At 39.7% G+C, this 16,500-nt stretch overlaps 1 protein-coding gene across 2 annotated transcripts in view; it reads right to left on the bottom strand.

The window, feature by feature from the left end:
* MORC4 (MORC family CW-type zinc finger 4) overlaps window positions 1-9,684 on the bottom strand; it is a 59,576-nt gene extending 49,892 nt beyond the window's left edge. For both annotated transcript variants that reach the window (XM_011970451.1, XM_011970452.1), the window contains exons 1-3: window positions 9,556-9,684; window positions 2,305-2,522; window positions 1,398-1,545 (exon numbers count right to left, since the gene is read on the bottom strand). In XM_011970451.1, the coding sequence (XP_011825841.1) occupies window positions 1,398-1,545; window positions 2,305-2,522; window positions 9,556-9,587 (398 nt within the window). In that variant the 5' untranslated portion in view covers window positions 9,588-9,684. The remainder of the gene's footprint in view (window positions 1-1,397; window positions 1,546-2,304; window positions 2,523-9,555) is intronic.
* Between the last annotated feature and the right edge of the window lie 6,816 nt (window positions 9,685-16,500).

The following is a 16,500-nucleotide window of genomic DNA, read 5'->3' as shown; positions in this document are numbered from 1 at the left end:
TTTTTTAAGAGACAGGGTCTCACTTTGTTGCCCAGGCTGGTTTCAAATTCCTGGCCTCAAGTGATCCTCCTGCCTTGGCCTCCCAAAGTACTGGAATTACAGGTGTGAGCCACCATGCCTGGCCAGATTTTTCTACTTCTAATCCAGCTACTGTGAAAGCACTAATATAGAAGTTGTTATTTTTTTAAAGATCTTACTGTATTTTGTTTGCTCTAATTTTTCTTTCTCATGCTTCATTGTCATTATCTAATAAGTAAAATAACTATCAATTACCAAACATTAAAAAATGCCTATTGGCCAGGCATGGTGTCTCACTCCAGTAATAGAGGCTGGGGTGGGTGGATCACTTGAGGTCAGGAGTACAAGATCAGCCTGGACAACATGGCAAAACCCCGTCTCTACAAAAAATATAAAAATTAGCCAGACGTGGTGGCACACACCTGTAATCCCAGCTACTCGAGAGGCTGAGGCACAAGAATCACTTGAACCCAGAAGGTGAAGGTTACAGTGAACCAAGTTTGTGCCACTGCATTCCAGCCTGGGCAACAGAGCAAGACTCCATCTCAAAAAAAAAAATAAAAAAAAAAAAAAAAAAAAAGTGCCCATGAATATGAAATAGATATTTATAAAGGATTCTGAGGAGCTTAGAATATGCTAAACTGTCCTAATTATCTGTGGCAATAGCCTCAGGATATGTGTGTTTCCACCTTAAACATACCACATTTTACCAACAAGAACCACTATCTCAAACAGAACTGTTTTCCTTTTTCTTTTTTTTCTTTTTTTGAGACGGAGTCTCACTCTGTTGCCAAGCTGGAGTGCAGTGGCGTGATCTCGGCTCACTGCAACTTCCAACTCCTGGGTTCAAGTGATTCTCCTGCCTCAACCTCCCAAGTAGCTGGGACTACAGGGGTGCACCACCACGCCCAGCTAATTTTTGTACTTTTTTTTTTTTTTTTAATAGAGACGAGGTTTCACCATGTTGGCCAGGATGGTCTCAGTCTCTCAACCTCGTGATCTGCCCACCTCAGCCTCCCAAAGTGCTGGGATTGCAAGCATGAGCCACTGCACCCAGCCAGAACTCTTGTTTTTCTAAGACGAAGTTACATAAAAGTATGCAATGAGATATAAATATGTATCAAAATTTATCTATTTTGCTTCTTAAAAAGAGTTATTAAAATATGCTAGGCCAAGTGCAATGGCTCACACTTGTAATCCCAATAATTTGGGAGGCTAAGGAGGGAATATCGCTTGAAGCCAGGTGTTCGAGACTAGCCTGGGCAACATAAATGAGACCCTGTCTTTCTATAAAAATTTTGAAAGTTAAAATTAAATAAAAATGTGTTTCATCATACTACCTTTGTTTATTAGAAGCTATCACCTTCGTAATACTATACCTGCGGATGTTCCAAATGAGAACACGAGTGCCTTTTTTGCCTGGGATGGCATCAAACTGGGCCAGCAGGTCATTTTCACTGTTGAAAATGGAATAGTTCAAGATGGCTTCTAGGCTGGGCAATGAATCCTCGGTAATAATCATTTTTTGTAAAATCAAATATAGTCAAAGAAAAAAATAGTATCTTAGGATGCTATTGAGAAGGAAGATCTGCCCTTTGGGTTGCATATTTAGACAAAACTACAGACATAAAGCATGCATATTACTGCTATAGAAAGAAGAAAGGTGAAAAATGGAGAAAAGTTATAGAGACAAGCTCCAAAATCAGTTGCCCATGCAGAATAAAGCTTCAAAGATATATCTTGTATATCTTCAAAGACTATGTAAACAAAGTCTTATATTTAAAAGCAAAGATCAAAGGCTTAAATTTTTAACTTCTTTGGAAGCAATAAGTTAAAACCTTATTGCTATACTGTTCCAGTCAAGACAACCAGGTGTCTAACAGAAGTAACAGCTGTGCAGATATAGGGAAATGACTATTCTGCTATTATATAAGCTGATAAACAGTATATTTCTAGGCGTATCAATACAAATGTAGCTATCCTTTGGAGGGGGGAAAAAAGGCAGGCCCCGGGAGCTTTACCATGGGGTGGTGGTAGAGCAGACACATACTATATAGATCAAACTGTGTAACAATGAAAATTTCAATACAGCAAAAACATTTCTAAGCTTCTGTCAATGGTCTTATTTTTTAAATATTTAATACAGAAAAATCCCAGTTAAATTTAAGACATTTGAATACCTCTTTTAAAACTTCTGATAGTTGGATTTGACCTGAAGAGGTTCCTATCAAAACACTCAGATTAGACTAATTTTTAACCAACATTCTCCATTTCCAGAAAGGATATTGTTTTGCTGGTTGAATGGAACAATTGGTACAATAACTGCCTGGGCCTGGACACATTCCAGATAGGTCTGTGATAGAAGTCCAACAGTGAGAGTACCCCCATTCTTGGTGAAGACAAGGGCGTCCTTTCCTAGCCGCATGGAGCCTGACTTGAAACCATTACCAAAGACCCCAATGGGACACTGGCTCTTCTTTATTACTTTATCTGTAAAGCCAAAGCTGCAATTACAGAAGAAAAAACAAATCAGAAAAAAAGAAATCAGAATGGTAAAAAGCATCCTAAGATAGGTGACAGGCAGAATATTTGGCCTACAAATAAATAGCACTTGTAAAAAGTCCCTCCTTTTTTATTCCTTTTGGTATTTATGGGCAAAACTATTAGGTTAAAAACACAGGAAATTACTATGGGGTAATGGGATTAATTTTTCTGTGTGGTTTGTGTGTACATAAATAGTTCCATTACGTTAGAGTCACACTTTATAAAAGTAAAAAACGGCCCCGTTCCACCAGCTAACATAGCTGGAAAAGGCTTGGGAAGCTGCCTTTCCTGTCTAGATAAAACAGCTCTGATTGCTGTAGAAGCAAAGTTAGGGTAAGGTGAAAAGGGTGGTTATCTAGAGAGGGTAACAAAAGTTTCAGATATTGTCATTGGTCAGAGGTACTAGATTAGGCATCTCCTAACCTGTTTATATCATCCTCTAGAAATCTGAAAGTCAGGGATCATATATCTTGACAATTTCAACTCTCCACTCAAAGGATAATCCTTCCAATTCTTAGTCTCTGTTCCATCTGCTGGGACAGTTCATTGGAATGTGGCCAAAGGATAAAAATAGGTAGTTCTGCCTCTGAATATCAGCAAACAGCTGCAGTATAAAGTCTCTCTTGCTCTATTAAGGACCTTTCACTTAGGCACCTCAACAATCTCTGTAGTCCATTTTGATCAGCTTAATCTGGAAGCCAGAACCTTTCCCTTTCTTGTATTTTCCATTCAGGTACACACCAAAATAACAGAACTTTAAAAACTAAAAATTAAATGATTACATATCTTCCCTCATCATCAATAAAACTAATTGTAAGGATTGTTTCTCAGGATGAGAAGGAGAAATGAATAGTTTGGTGAATGAGTACAAAACTTATAGTTAGATAGAAGAAAAAAGTTCTAATGTTCCATAGCCCAGGGTGACTATAATTAGCAATAATACATCATATATTTCAAAGTAGCTAGAAAAGAGGACTTCCAATGTCACCAACATATAAATTCTCAAGGTGATGGAAACCCCAAACACCCTCACTTGATCACTGCACATTCTATGCATGTATAAAGTATTCACATGTACCCCATAAATATGTAAAATATTAGGTATCAATGAAAGAAAAAAAAACATACTAAAAAGGATTGTTTCTCTCCAGACTGACTAATTTTACAATGTTGTGCACTACCATTCATTCAATAAATATTTAAACTAAGCACCTACGATGTGCCATGCATTGGGCTAAGCACTAGAGACAATTGTTAATAAAAGACATGATTTTTGCCTTCAGAGTTTATAATCTAAGGAAGGACTTCATATATTACAGATTAGGTGCTTCTCAACATCAATAAAATAGATACTCTGAGCAGACCATGACTGAGCAGGCTGATCTTTAACAATTTTACTCTTTTGAGCATGGAGAGCTGAGGTATCTGATTTCTACTTCCTGAAGGCTATGGTTTTGTGTTTACTCACTAGGAAAGGGAACCACCTTTTAATTTGCTATTTCAAAGCATTATACAGTAATACCATATGTCCTCCTAGAGTAAACACTTTATAGGAGCTGTGTGTATCGCACAAATAAATCTAGTGACAGAAAAAGGTAATTTCCACGGCAGCAGTCTGTTGGAAAAAAAAAAAAGAATATTCAGTCTGTGTTGCCTATGGGCCTTAGTATTCCAGGATATAGACTTGTAATAGTAAGATTCAGGCATTCCCATTCTTCTTGTGGAAGAATTGGCTTTTAAAAAAAAAAGTTTGTTATGAGGATTAAATTATATACTGTATGCAAAATACATTAAGTATAAAGTAGTATTCAAACATTAATTTTAAACTAACTCTAGAAGTCATTCTGATAGTTGTCATGTGCTATCCCGTACTTCTACTTCAGACCTAAGATCACATCTAAAACTCAGGGCTCTTCATAAATAGTAATCTTACACACCACTTCAAATGAATTTGTATGGTTAACCGGACTTTAACTTTCTCTTATACCACAAAAGCTTCAATTAGGTGATCAAGGGGAAGTGGTGAAAATAGGGAGATTACAACTCCCTTAATTTTTTAGCCTCTTCCACCATCTATCACCTCTTTTTCCCTTTGAAAGTATAAACCCTCACTGTGTTAATTTGGGGAGACCAAATGATGATACAAGGTTGAGAAGATAACCAGTAGCGTGAGGCTAGAACCAGAATGGAAAAGGATAAGAAAAATGAGAAGAGAGGAGCTGTAAACTCTGGATTTTTGTTGTTGTTACTGTGTTTCACTTAACTCTTCCTGTGTGCTCTTTTATTCCACCTAAGTTCTCATGTTAGGCATTCCATTTAAATGCAAACTGGCAGAATGAATGCCAGGTACCAATCAAATAACTACCTAATACAAAAGCCCTCACCACACATAATAGAATTGTAGGAATGAATATGATAGTTTGCTATAGCTCAGTAATATTTTCCACAGAGCTAACTTGGCTCAGATGGTTTCTATTTGCTAAGTCAGTCCTGCTGTATCCTCTCATGTAAGAGACAACACTGTTTACACATCAATGTGGCTTGGATACCAGCACTTTTAGTGGAATTCAAAACTACAGTAGCTTGCTCTGGAGTATCTTAAAACGTCAAGAATCCAGAATCCAGAGAGGTAAATTTAAATTGGGACTCTGCAGTGACACGTGTTTACCTATGTAACGAATCCTCACGTGTACCTCCAAACCAAATACAAAAGTTAAGAAAAATAATAGATAAATAAATAAATAAATAAATAAGGACTCTGACCAATGAAACAAACCTTGGCAAAATCCATGGGCGCACAAAGGCAGGCACTGCTATTTCCTAGGTATTTTTGTGATTTAATATGTAATATAAAAGAATGAAAGCGTGCTAAGCAGACTGTTATTCTCCAGCTATTGTTTTAGAAGAATACACCTGCTAGGAAGTGCACTTCTGAGCACAGGTAGCAAATACCCTCTGTGGTTCTGTGGCTGTTTTTAGTCTTTGAACTTTGAAAGCGGTTTCTCACCTTGCTTGAAAAAGGCAGCTGAATATACAGACTAACTGATCCACACACTAGCCCCAGAAGGTAAAGATAATTAGTTGTGGACCTTAAAGGAATTTAATAATAGGTTTTTCCTTTTTAATTTGATTTTCATGAAATTCTATGTTTATGGAAGAAACTGTTGCTACAGTTACACAACTATTTTATCAGTCTGAAAACAGAATTGCATAAAGAGTTGGAAAGTGTGGACAGGGTAATAACAAATGTTAGAGGTCAAATAGAACTTCTGTAGGCTTAATAAATTTGCATAATTACTTCTATTATTTTTTCCAAATACAAAAGTAATATGCCTTCAAATAAAAAACAGCGCCAGGCACGGTGGCTCACACCTGTAATCCCAGCACTTTGGGAGGCCGAGGCGGGTGGATCACTTCAGGTCAGGAGTTTGAGACCAGCTGACCAACATGGTGAAACCTTGTCTCTACTAAATATACAAAATTAGCCGGGCATGGTGGCGCATGCCTATAATCCCAGCTACTTGGGAGGCTGAAGCAGGAGAATCACTTGAATCCGGGGGGCAGAGGTTGCAGTAAGCCAAGATCGCACCATTGCACTTCAGCCTGGGCAACAAGAGTGAAACTCCTTTAAAAACAAACAAACAAAAAAAAAACAGAATCCTTCCGGCTAGGCATGGTGGCTCATGTCTGTAATCCCAGCATTTTGGGAGGCCGAGGTGGGACCATTCTAGTTGCCAACATGGTAAAACCCCGTCTCTACTAAAAATGCAAAAATTAGCTGGGCGTGGTGGCACGCACCTGTAATCCCAGCTACTCGGGAGGCTGAGGCAGGAGAATTGCTTGAACCCAGGAGGTGGAGGTTGCAGTGAGCCGAGATCACGCCACTGTACTCCAGCCTGGCGACAGAGCAAAACTCCATCCAAAAAAAAAATGTAGAATCCTTCGCTAGAAGTTAGGATTGGACTAAATAATCTTTTATTTTTTATTTATTTATTTATTTTTGAGACAAGGTCTCCCTCTGTTGCCCAAGCTGGATTACAATGGCACAGTCTCAGCTCACTGCAACCTCTGCCTCCTGGGTTCAAGTGATCTTCCCATCTCAGCCTTCTGAGTAGCAGGGACTGCAGATGCATGCCAAAATGTTCATCTAATTTTTGTATTTTTTTTGTAAGAAGGGGGTCCCCCTGTGTTGCCCAGGCAGGTATCAAACTCCTGGACTCAGGCGATCTGCCTGCCTTGGCCTTTGGAAGTGCTAGAATTATAGACATGATCCACCATGCTTGGACTTAAATGATCTCTTTTAAATAAATGGTATCTTCACCAGGCGTGGAGGCTCATGCCTGTAATCTCAGCCCTTTGGGAGGCCATGGCGGGCTGATCACTTCGGGTCAGGAGTTCGAGACCAGCCTGGCCAACATGGTGAAACACTGTCTCTACTAAAAATGCAAAAATTAGCTAGGCGTGGCTGTACCTGCCTATAATCCCAGCTACTCGGGAGGCTGAGGCAGGAGAGGTGTGTGAACCCAGGAGGTGGAGGTTGCAGTGAGCTAAGATCATGCCGTTGCACTCCAGACTGGGGGACAAGAGTGAAACTCCGTCTCAAAAAAAATTTTTTTTAATTAAAAAAAAAGGTATCTTCTAGCTGATTCAAGTTTGTTTCAAGATACAATCACAAATAAACAAACTTGAATCAGCTAGAAGATACCTGAGATTATTTTTTAAATAGGAGGAACAATTGCCCAGCTCAAATTGGTGGGAAACATATTTGGTATGATAGGGAAAATTCTACAGCTAAGAAAGTTTCTGCCTATTTTGCTCCTTGGGGAGGGAACAAAAAATTTGAATGGGTGATACTCATCCTTCATATTTCAATTCAAATGTCATTTCTTCAGGGGAGCCTTTTTTAACTCTCTAGACTAGATTAGATCCCTGTTATATCCTCTCAAAGAAACTGTGCTCTACCTTCATAGCACTTACCACTGGGTGGAATAGCCTATTTAGTTATATTACTAGTCAATGTTGTTCTTTCTCACTAAGCTGTCAGCCAAGAATCATGTCTGTCTGGTTCACCACTTTATCTCCAGTGACTTGCACACAGGTGCTCAATAAAAATTTGTTGAATGAATAAATGAATGAATCTGGAACAAAAATTGTGGCAATTATTTTGAAACCATTCTCTCCTCCTTTCTGCCTTATAACTCTAACCAAGTTTCACAGATGTAGTCCCACAGACAAAATGGAAGAAGATCAGATTTGCTGGGCCCACTACTCAACACCCATGTCAATGGGATAAGGTAAGATGGGACAGAATCATTAATAAGATAAGCAATTTTGGATGGGTGCGGTGGTTCACGCCTGTGATCCCAGCACTTTGGGAGGCTGAGGCGGGTGAATCACTTGAGGTCAGGAGCTCAAGACCAGCCTGGACAACATGGCAAAACCCTGTCTCTACTAAAAATACAAAATTATTAGCCGGGCATGGTGGCACACACCTATAATCCCAGCTACTCGGGAGGCTGACGTATGAGAATCATTTGAACCCAGGAGGCTGGGGTTGCAGTGAGCTGAGATCACGCCACGGCACTCCAGCCTGGGTGATGGAGTGAGACTGTCTCAAAAAATAAGAAGACAAGTAATTTTAGGGGGGAAAAAAACAACTAGTACATACAGAGCTGAATATATAAATGCTTTGGTTCCATCCCATCCAAAATTGTATTTTTCTTAATATATAATAAGAAAATATATATATGTTAATAATAAGAAGAAAATATATATATTCTTAATATATAATATTAGCTTCAGGATATAAAACTGGTATTATAAGTTGAAGGATTGAGCCAACTCTCTACCTTCACTAACATACTGGTCATAATTCTTGTTTCACTTTTAGAGGTTTTCCTCAAATAGTCTTCTAATTAGGAGGGTCTGAGACACAAGGTATACAGACTGCTGAGTGGTAAAACGCAACCACTTACTTTGCCCAAATTTCATGTCTGTTTCTTTGATGGATCAAAGGGATTTCCCTACAAACAGAGTAATTCATTTAGAATACCTATAAGGGTAACTACAACCACATGAATTTATTTTCCATTTTTATAGTTCGGAGTCCTTTCCCTCCTCCACAGCACTCCTCCATTGTTACTCGTGCTTCACACACTCTAGTTCAGGAAGCCACAGGGAGAGTAATCAACCTCATCTGCTAAAAAGGAAAAGAGAAGGAAGGAGTTGAAGGAACACTCATCTTCTACTGAGTGATACGCGAAGGATGATATAGTATAAATTTACGTTCTCAACTACAAATGTTTTAAAGTGATTAAATGAACTGAGAGTGGCAACAGAAATCTAGCACCAGCTTCAACAGTTAGAAAGGAGAATTTCCTAAGTTTGTGATTCTACTGCAAAACCTTTAAAGAATATGTGTCTGAATGTCTTCTATTTATCTTGCATGGGGTTTGATTATACCCAGGCACCTTCATGGTTCCAATCAATAAATCATTCCAACTCCAATACTTCTGATTTAAGAGTGAGTTTAGGTTAATATAAATTGGAGGTCTCGGACCATTGAAGGCCTCTGGGTCTTTATATTTGCTATTCTCTTTGCATGAACTGTCATTCCTTGCTCCCTGCCCTTTTACCTGGTTAAACTGTACTCACCCTTAGATCTCAGCTTAAATATCATTTTGTCTAGGATACTTTTCCTAACCTCTGGGATCAGATTGGGTTCCCCTGATGACTCATCTCAAGCATTCTGTACCTTCTTATCATTATGCTTATAGCTGTTTATTACTTAATTGTCTAAATGGCCAGCTAGGCTGAAAGCTCTGTGAGGGCAGGACAGTATTTGTTTCATAATCAGTGTCCTGGCACATAAGAGATGCTTAATAAATATTTGTTGAATAAACAAAAGGAAAGCAAAATATTAATGAAAATTATGAAGCCTTAAATAGGGTTCATGAGCTTAAGACAAGAAAAAGCCAATGAAGACATTTTTACCTGAGCATTCGGTGTAGTTTATGAGGTGTCATCCCACATCCATCATCGGTAAAGGTCAAACAAGATTTATTCTTGACCTCCTCAACATCTATAAAGACCGTCCTGGCAGATACATCTGGATCTACAGCATTATCTGCAAAAGGTAAAAATCTGTGATATTAGATCCCCTTTTCCAATATTGTATCAAAATCTCTAGTTCAGTGACTCCAAGACATAGAAAATGTCCTTTCTTTCCCTCATTTGGATGTTCGAGAAGGTATCAGGGAGCATTAATGGTACTGCACTCACTAAATTACAGAGAACAAAAGAGATGATGGCAGATTGAGTTCTAAAGCTGATTTCCAGATTTCACATGAGCGATCTGCAATCTGCCTTTCCACTTCAAACTTCAGGGTCTTTGGAAAAAAGTATTAATAACTACTCCCATATAAAAAGCATTTTGCTCCATTTTTGTCTTATTACTTCTTCTTGCCTTTTAGCCCCTTTACTGTTTATATACACATACAGTAAAGAGTGGTTACGGAGAAAAGCTGAATGAGCAATTTTGGTAAAAGATGATGCATATTACACACATTACAGTTTATTTGTGATCATTTTATTTTCTTCTTTCTTACATCACCTCCTCTGTTAAAGAACACAGATAGTACTGCCATTCCTGTTTATAGCCTAAGAGGCACTGAAAGGGTTAGAGTTTAAAACCAACAGCCTTAATTGCCTGCCTAGATCTCAGTGATGGTAGCAAGCATACTCAAAAGGAGTGATTTTTGCTTAGGTATTTTGTAATAGTTTTAAAGGCAAGGCTGTCCATCCTCTCAGGAAATGGAGAACATAGAATCAAAGTAGAAAAAATACATAGGTTCACGATTCCTCCTGATTTATGTCTTCACAATGAGTTAATTATTTAAGACTCCAGGCCAGGCGTGGTGGCTCACGCCTGTAATCCCAGCACTTTGGGAGGCCAAGGCGGGCGGATCACAAGGTCAAGAGATCAAGACCATCCTGGCTAACACGGTGAAACCCCGTCTCTACTAAAAATACAAAAATTTAGCCAGGCATGGTGGCAGGAGCCTGTAGTCCCAGCTACTCGGGAAGCTGAGGCAGGAGAACGGCGTGAACCTGGGAGGTGGAGCTGGCAGTGAGCCGAGATCGCGCCACGGCACTCTAACCTGGGCAACAGAGCGAGACTTCATCTCAAACAAACAAACAAACAAACAACAAAAAAAAAGACTCCAAAGACATCAAAAATTGCCATAGTCTAACAATTGTGTCACATTCACAACCCCAGGGGTGCCACTGTCTAGTTGCCACATGTTTTTACCACAGGTACCAGTTTACATAATTGTCAATCACCGACAAATGTGGCTCACTGGCCACAACTGAGGGGCAGTTTATACAATCTGTTGGATAGGTTCCTTAATCGTTCCTGTCTCTACTAAGCTCTTTGAGCAAGACAGAGTCCTTGCCTTCCACTCTCTTCCCTTTCCCTGGTATCCTATACTGCTTTAGTGATACCAAAAAGCTAAGCTGAGACAGCCAGGTCAAGTCCTGGCCATATACTTGTTCCATTACCACTGATCAAATCATGTCATTTTTTCCCGGGAACACCCCTTACAATCAAGAGAAGTATTACAAATATGCAAAACACCCATTTTTTTAAATAATACAATTAACAATATCAGTTACAGCCACTTGGATATGTGGAATGTTCATTAAATAAAACAAAATACAGATTAATTTCAAGGGCCACAATGGTATTGCCAGAGTCACTGATAAAACTGTCACTGACTGTAAGTGGAAAAAGTCTTAATAGCAGTAGGGCATCACCAATAGTCCCAGAAGGGGATTAAGAGGCCTGGTATAGTCAATCTTTTTTTTTTTTTTTTATTCACAAGGCCCTAAGGGAAAGTTTATTTCATATGAGTAGCAGCCACTTTTTTTGTTTTTATTATTTTTTTAATTCACATAATAGTTGTACATATTTATAGAATACAATGTGATGTTTTGATACACTTTTACAATGTGTAATGATCAAATCAGGATAATTAGCATATTCAATACCTCAAACATTTATCACTTCTTTTGTTGGGAATATTCAAAATCTATTCTTCTAGCTATTTGAAAATATACAGTTAATTGTTATTAATTATAGCCATTCTACAGTGCTATAAAACACTAGAACTTATTTATTTTATCTTAGTTGTAATTCTGTAGTCATTAACCAACCTCTAGCTATACCCCCTCCCACTCTTCCCAGCCTTTATTAACTACTCTCTACTTCTAAGCTTATTGCAATAACCTCCTAACTACTTTTTTTTTTTTTTTTTGAGGTGGAATCTGGCTCTGTCGCCCAGGCTGGAGTGCAGTGGTGCAATCTCGGCTCACTGCAAGCTCTTCCTCCTGGGTTCATGCCATTCTCCTGCCTCAGCCTCCCGAGTAGCTGGGACTACAGGTGCCCGCCACCACGCCCGGCTAATATTTTGTATTTTCAGTAGAGATGGGGTTTCACCGTGTTAGCCAGGATGGTCTTGATCTCCTGACTCCGTGATCCGCCTGCCTCGGCCTCCCAAAGTGCTGGGATTACAGACGTGAGCCACCGCGCCCGGCCCTAACTACGCTTATAAATCCATATATCTCCCTTTCAATTTTATACACTGCTGAAGATTAACTTTCCTGAAGCACAGCTCTGATCATGACATTCCTCTGCTCAGAAAACTTCAGGCTAAAAAGCCAAACACCGGAGCCTTCCAGTCAAAACCTGATCCCAGATGACCTTTTTAACCTCATTCCCTACTGGGTATTTCCAGTAAAAAGACCTGTGTTTGCATCCTGGATCTGCTACTTAGTACTTTTTTAGTTTCCACATAGAAGTTAGAACATTCCACATAGTTTGCCTTCTGTGCCTGGCTTATTTCATTTAACATAATGTCCTTCAAGTTTATCCATGTTGCTCCAAATGACAATATTTCCTTCTTTTTATGGCTAAGCAGTATTCCATTGTGTCTATATACCACATTTTCTTTATCCATTCTTCTGTTGATGGATGATATAGTCAAGCTTTAAGGACCAGGTGGGGGGCCTAGGGCCCATATAATGTGGCAAGACAAGTGGGCTAAGTTTTGGCAGGAGTTACAAGTCTGTCATGTAATGGCGGCTTTATCAGAAATGTAGTTCTTTACTTTGTAAGAGGCAGCAGTATTTTTCTTTAACTGACTAAAGGATTCAGCATTACTTAGCTGCCTACACTGTTTCAAGAACCTTTACTCGGCAAGCAGGCCATGAATTGTGTTGGGACTGATCAGACACTCCTGCTGGCAGACAACCAAAGGCACTGTGACTGACGATACAACTTGCCAACCAACTGGACATCATTTATACACTGAAAACTCTGGACATAGATGAATTTTTTTCTAACAATTTGTGAACATTCACGATTCAAACACGTAACACCTATCTACTGCAACTACATGTTTACCCAACGGTGCATTCAACGAATCAGCTCAAAGGCCTCTCACAATATCACCTCAATTCTTTTCCTCTTTACTGCAATTTTGCCCAAACTTTACTAGGTCCTTTTTTTTTTTTTTTTTTTTTTTACAGGAACACACCAAATAGTTTTAACACAGGCACTTCAGGAGTTACAAGGTAGCTGCCAGGAGCAGCTCAACATTTTATCTCCTTGGCTGGAAGCTCATGGAATACAAGGGGGAGGGGGCATGCAAGAGGCCAGGGTCAGCTGGAGCAGTAGGGAAAGAGAGATCAGTAGAGAGGCACCAGCAAGCACGGTTTTGTACTTACTTTCAGTTTTACATGGCCTTTCATTCGGTCTCAGCAAATGAAATTACAATAATAACAAGGCTGGCCTCAATAAATGAACTTATGATAACAAGGCACCGATCTGGAGGCTGGTTTCAATCCTACTTCTTGCTGCTTAACCCTCCAAACATTTACTAATACATGGCAAATGCTATTGGATCCCAGAAAATCTATCTTCTCTCCTAACCCGGCCCATCCAGCCAATGAACAGGTAGCGCAATGAAAGAACCCTTACTCCTCTCTCCCTGCCCACCAGTTAGGTGAGAATTGTGCTATCAGATGCTGGAGTGTCTTCATTCCCTAACCTGGCCACACAATCCCATGTGCTACCAAATCACAAGGAGTTTTCTCTCTGCTAACTTAGCTCATGCTATCCCTTGGTGGGAGGACCCCTTCTCTACCTTCCCCTTGCTCTCTATCTCATCAGAATCTAGGAGGCAATGAGAAACTATTCCATGACAGCCTCCCAGGAGAGATAAGATGGCAAGTGGGAGATGGCTTTGAGGTAGTGCTTCACAAGCCTCTCATCCTTTTCTGTTTCATAGCATCACAAGGCTCCCATCCTCCCCTGTTCCAGAAGAATGGCCTACAGGTGGCTATATGAAAGATTGCCAAGGGTGGAGCTACTGTCCTACAGAAATCCTACAGGTATCTAAAAGTATTCCTGCCTAAAGGTAAAGTCATCACCTTTTGTCACAAGCCTATTCTTCCTTTGTTACAAACACACACAAGGTTAGCACTGAAGAGACCACAAATTTGAAATTTAAGTACTTTTCTTATCCATCCCTCTCCTTTACCCTATACATCCCTAGACTCTCTCATATCCTATTTACTCTATTTCCATTGTCAGTGTCTTACAAAGTTTATTTCCCCTCATCTGGATTATTGCAATAACCTCCTAACTAGTCATATAAATCTGTATCTCTCTCTCCTTCAATTTTATACACTGCTGCAAGATTGACTTTCCTGATACACAGCTCTGATCATGACATTCCCCTGCTCAGAAAACTTCAGGCTAAAAAGCAAAATACTGAAGCCTCCCAGTCACATCCTGATTCCAGATGACCTTTATAACCTCATCCTTACTTAGTATCTGGAGTAAAAAGGCCTGTGTTTGAGTCCTGGATCTGCTATTTAGTATACACGTAACCTTGGAAAAGTCAATTAAATTTTCTGAACCTCTTTTTCTTCATCTGCAGGATGAAAGTAAATGTTTACCTCAAAGGGTAATGTTAAAAAGTTATTTGTGAAAGCTGTTTGTAAACTTTTTAAGTACCTATCATTTTTACTATTTGTGAACCCCATGCTCTAATTAAACTCCACTCAATATTCTTCATGCCTTTGTTCAAGCAGTTGTTCCTTTTGCCTGGAATTCCTCCCCACCCATATCCACATGTCCCAATCTTTCAAATCTCAGTTTAAATGTCACCTCCTCTACAAAGCATTTCCTAATCTTCCTCTTCCTGATAAACTGGAAGCCATTCCTCCTTCCTCTGAACTCCCACAGCACTTGTTTTTATCTTTGTTTATATATCGATTTCTATTTTGTTGTTATACAAAGCATAAACCTTCTGTACATGTTTTATCTCCCCTACTAAAGAGTGAATCTGTGTTATATTCATTTCTGTGCCTACCACAGTGGCCTTGCACACAGTGGGTGCTCAATAAATATTTACCAAATGAATGATTCACTAGAAAATTAATGCCTAAGTGGATAAAATGATTGAAGGAAAACCCAAAATGAAAGCTTTGGATTGCCAGTTAACACTTTGCTCTCTCTTTTCCGTATTATTAATATTTTCACAAATAGTTGTTATTTGGTCTTAAAATCTGTGTTTGTATACATGTATGCATGCATGTGTGTGCATAATACATACACATATTTGTTCTCATACTGGACATCTTAGATCTGACTTAGGTTCTTTAAGGTAATGCTTATGGCCAAAATCACAAATATTCAAAATTACAAATTTAAAACTCATTAAATCACCTGGAAAGTACAGTAAGCATAGCACAGGTATATCACATTCTACACCGTGCCAACCATGAGAGAACAATACATTTTGGTTTCCCATTCCCCACTATGTAAATCATTATTTTTTGCTCCCTTGTAGTCTTTCTTGCAAATTACATACTTAACTTGGATTGTATTCCATTCTGCAGAGGTTCAGTGCACAGCCCCAAGGCACAGTACCAAACCTCAAAGATACAGTCCCTCTGCTCTAGGGTTCCAAACGTATCAATTCTACTTTTTGCCTTTCACCTTCGAATTAAATTATACATATTGTAAAGCATTCCGTGTTAAGGTTAATCATCAAAGGTCTCTATCATTCTTATCAACCTTCCAACTAAGTCTCCTGCTACCCATTGACTTCTTACCCAAGATAACTCTCATGACACGGCCACAGCGATTGCTTAAGTAGAGACTGGGGTTCATTTGGGGAGCTCTGAAAACATTTTCAAGAGTTTGTTCTGTGCAACCTTGTCCATAAATACTTCTTCCTTCTTTCGATTTTCAAAGCATGTATAATGCGCCCTGTATGCTGCTGCATTTTGTGCAAGACTGTAGTTCTTCTTTGCTTTCCACACAGTAGCACACTACTGCAAAATTGGTGTACTTAGCTTGAAGGGATCAACTGGAAACACTTGAAAAGCAAACACCGGTGGAGCGAGAGGTTAAGTACTCAATATTCATTCCAGCGGTGTGAGGGCGCTCGTGGACCACGGACCCAGCCCTCCGCAGTAGCAGGGAGCCAAATGCACTCGTGTCATCTCTTAAGAGATGTCCCATCATTCCTAACTTTCTTGTCTCAAAAGTTAAGGAACTCCCCTTTCCAGACCTTTCCCCAGGACCCGCCTCGGTCCTCTACAACGCCCCTTTGCTAGCTAGGCATCCTCCGTCGGTCGCCAGCCCCTGCTGAGCCCAGCTGCCTCGGGGCCTGAGGTTTTTATGCATCTCCTTTTGATTACTAACTAAGCTATCCTGAAGTGCCCGAACATCACGAGCGCGAGAGAAAAAACATACTGGTATCTTTAACGCTTCGGACACACCTCGTTTCCTCCGTTTTATGAGCGGAACCCAGTTCCTGGCGAGAGAGACATCCCCCTCCTCCGCCTGCCGAGCCGGAGCCG

The sequence above is a fragment of the Mandrillus leucophaeus genome, unplaced genomic scaffold (assembly GCF_000951045.1).
Source record: "Mandrillus leucophaeus isolate KB7577 unplaced genomic scaffold, Mleu.le_1.0 Scaffold949, whole genome shotgun sequence".
NCBI lineage: Eukaryota > Metazoa > Chordata > Mammalia > Primates > Cercopithecidae > Mandrillus > Mandrillus leucophaeus.
The sequence above is the reverse complement of the archived record's forward strand: the minus strand, read 5'-3'. Positions and strand labels throughout refer to the sequence as shown.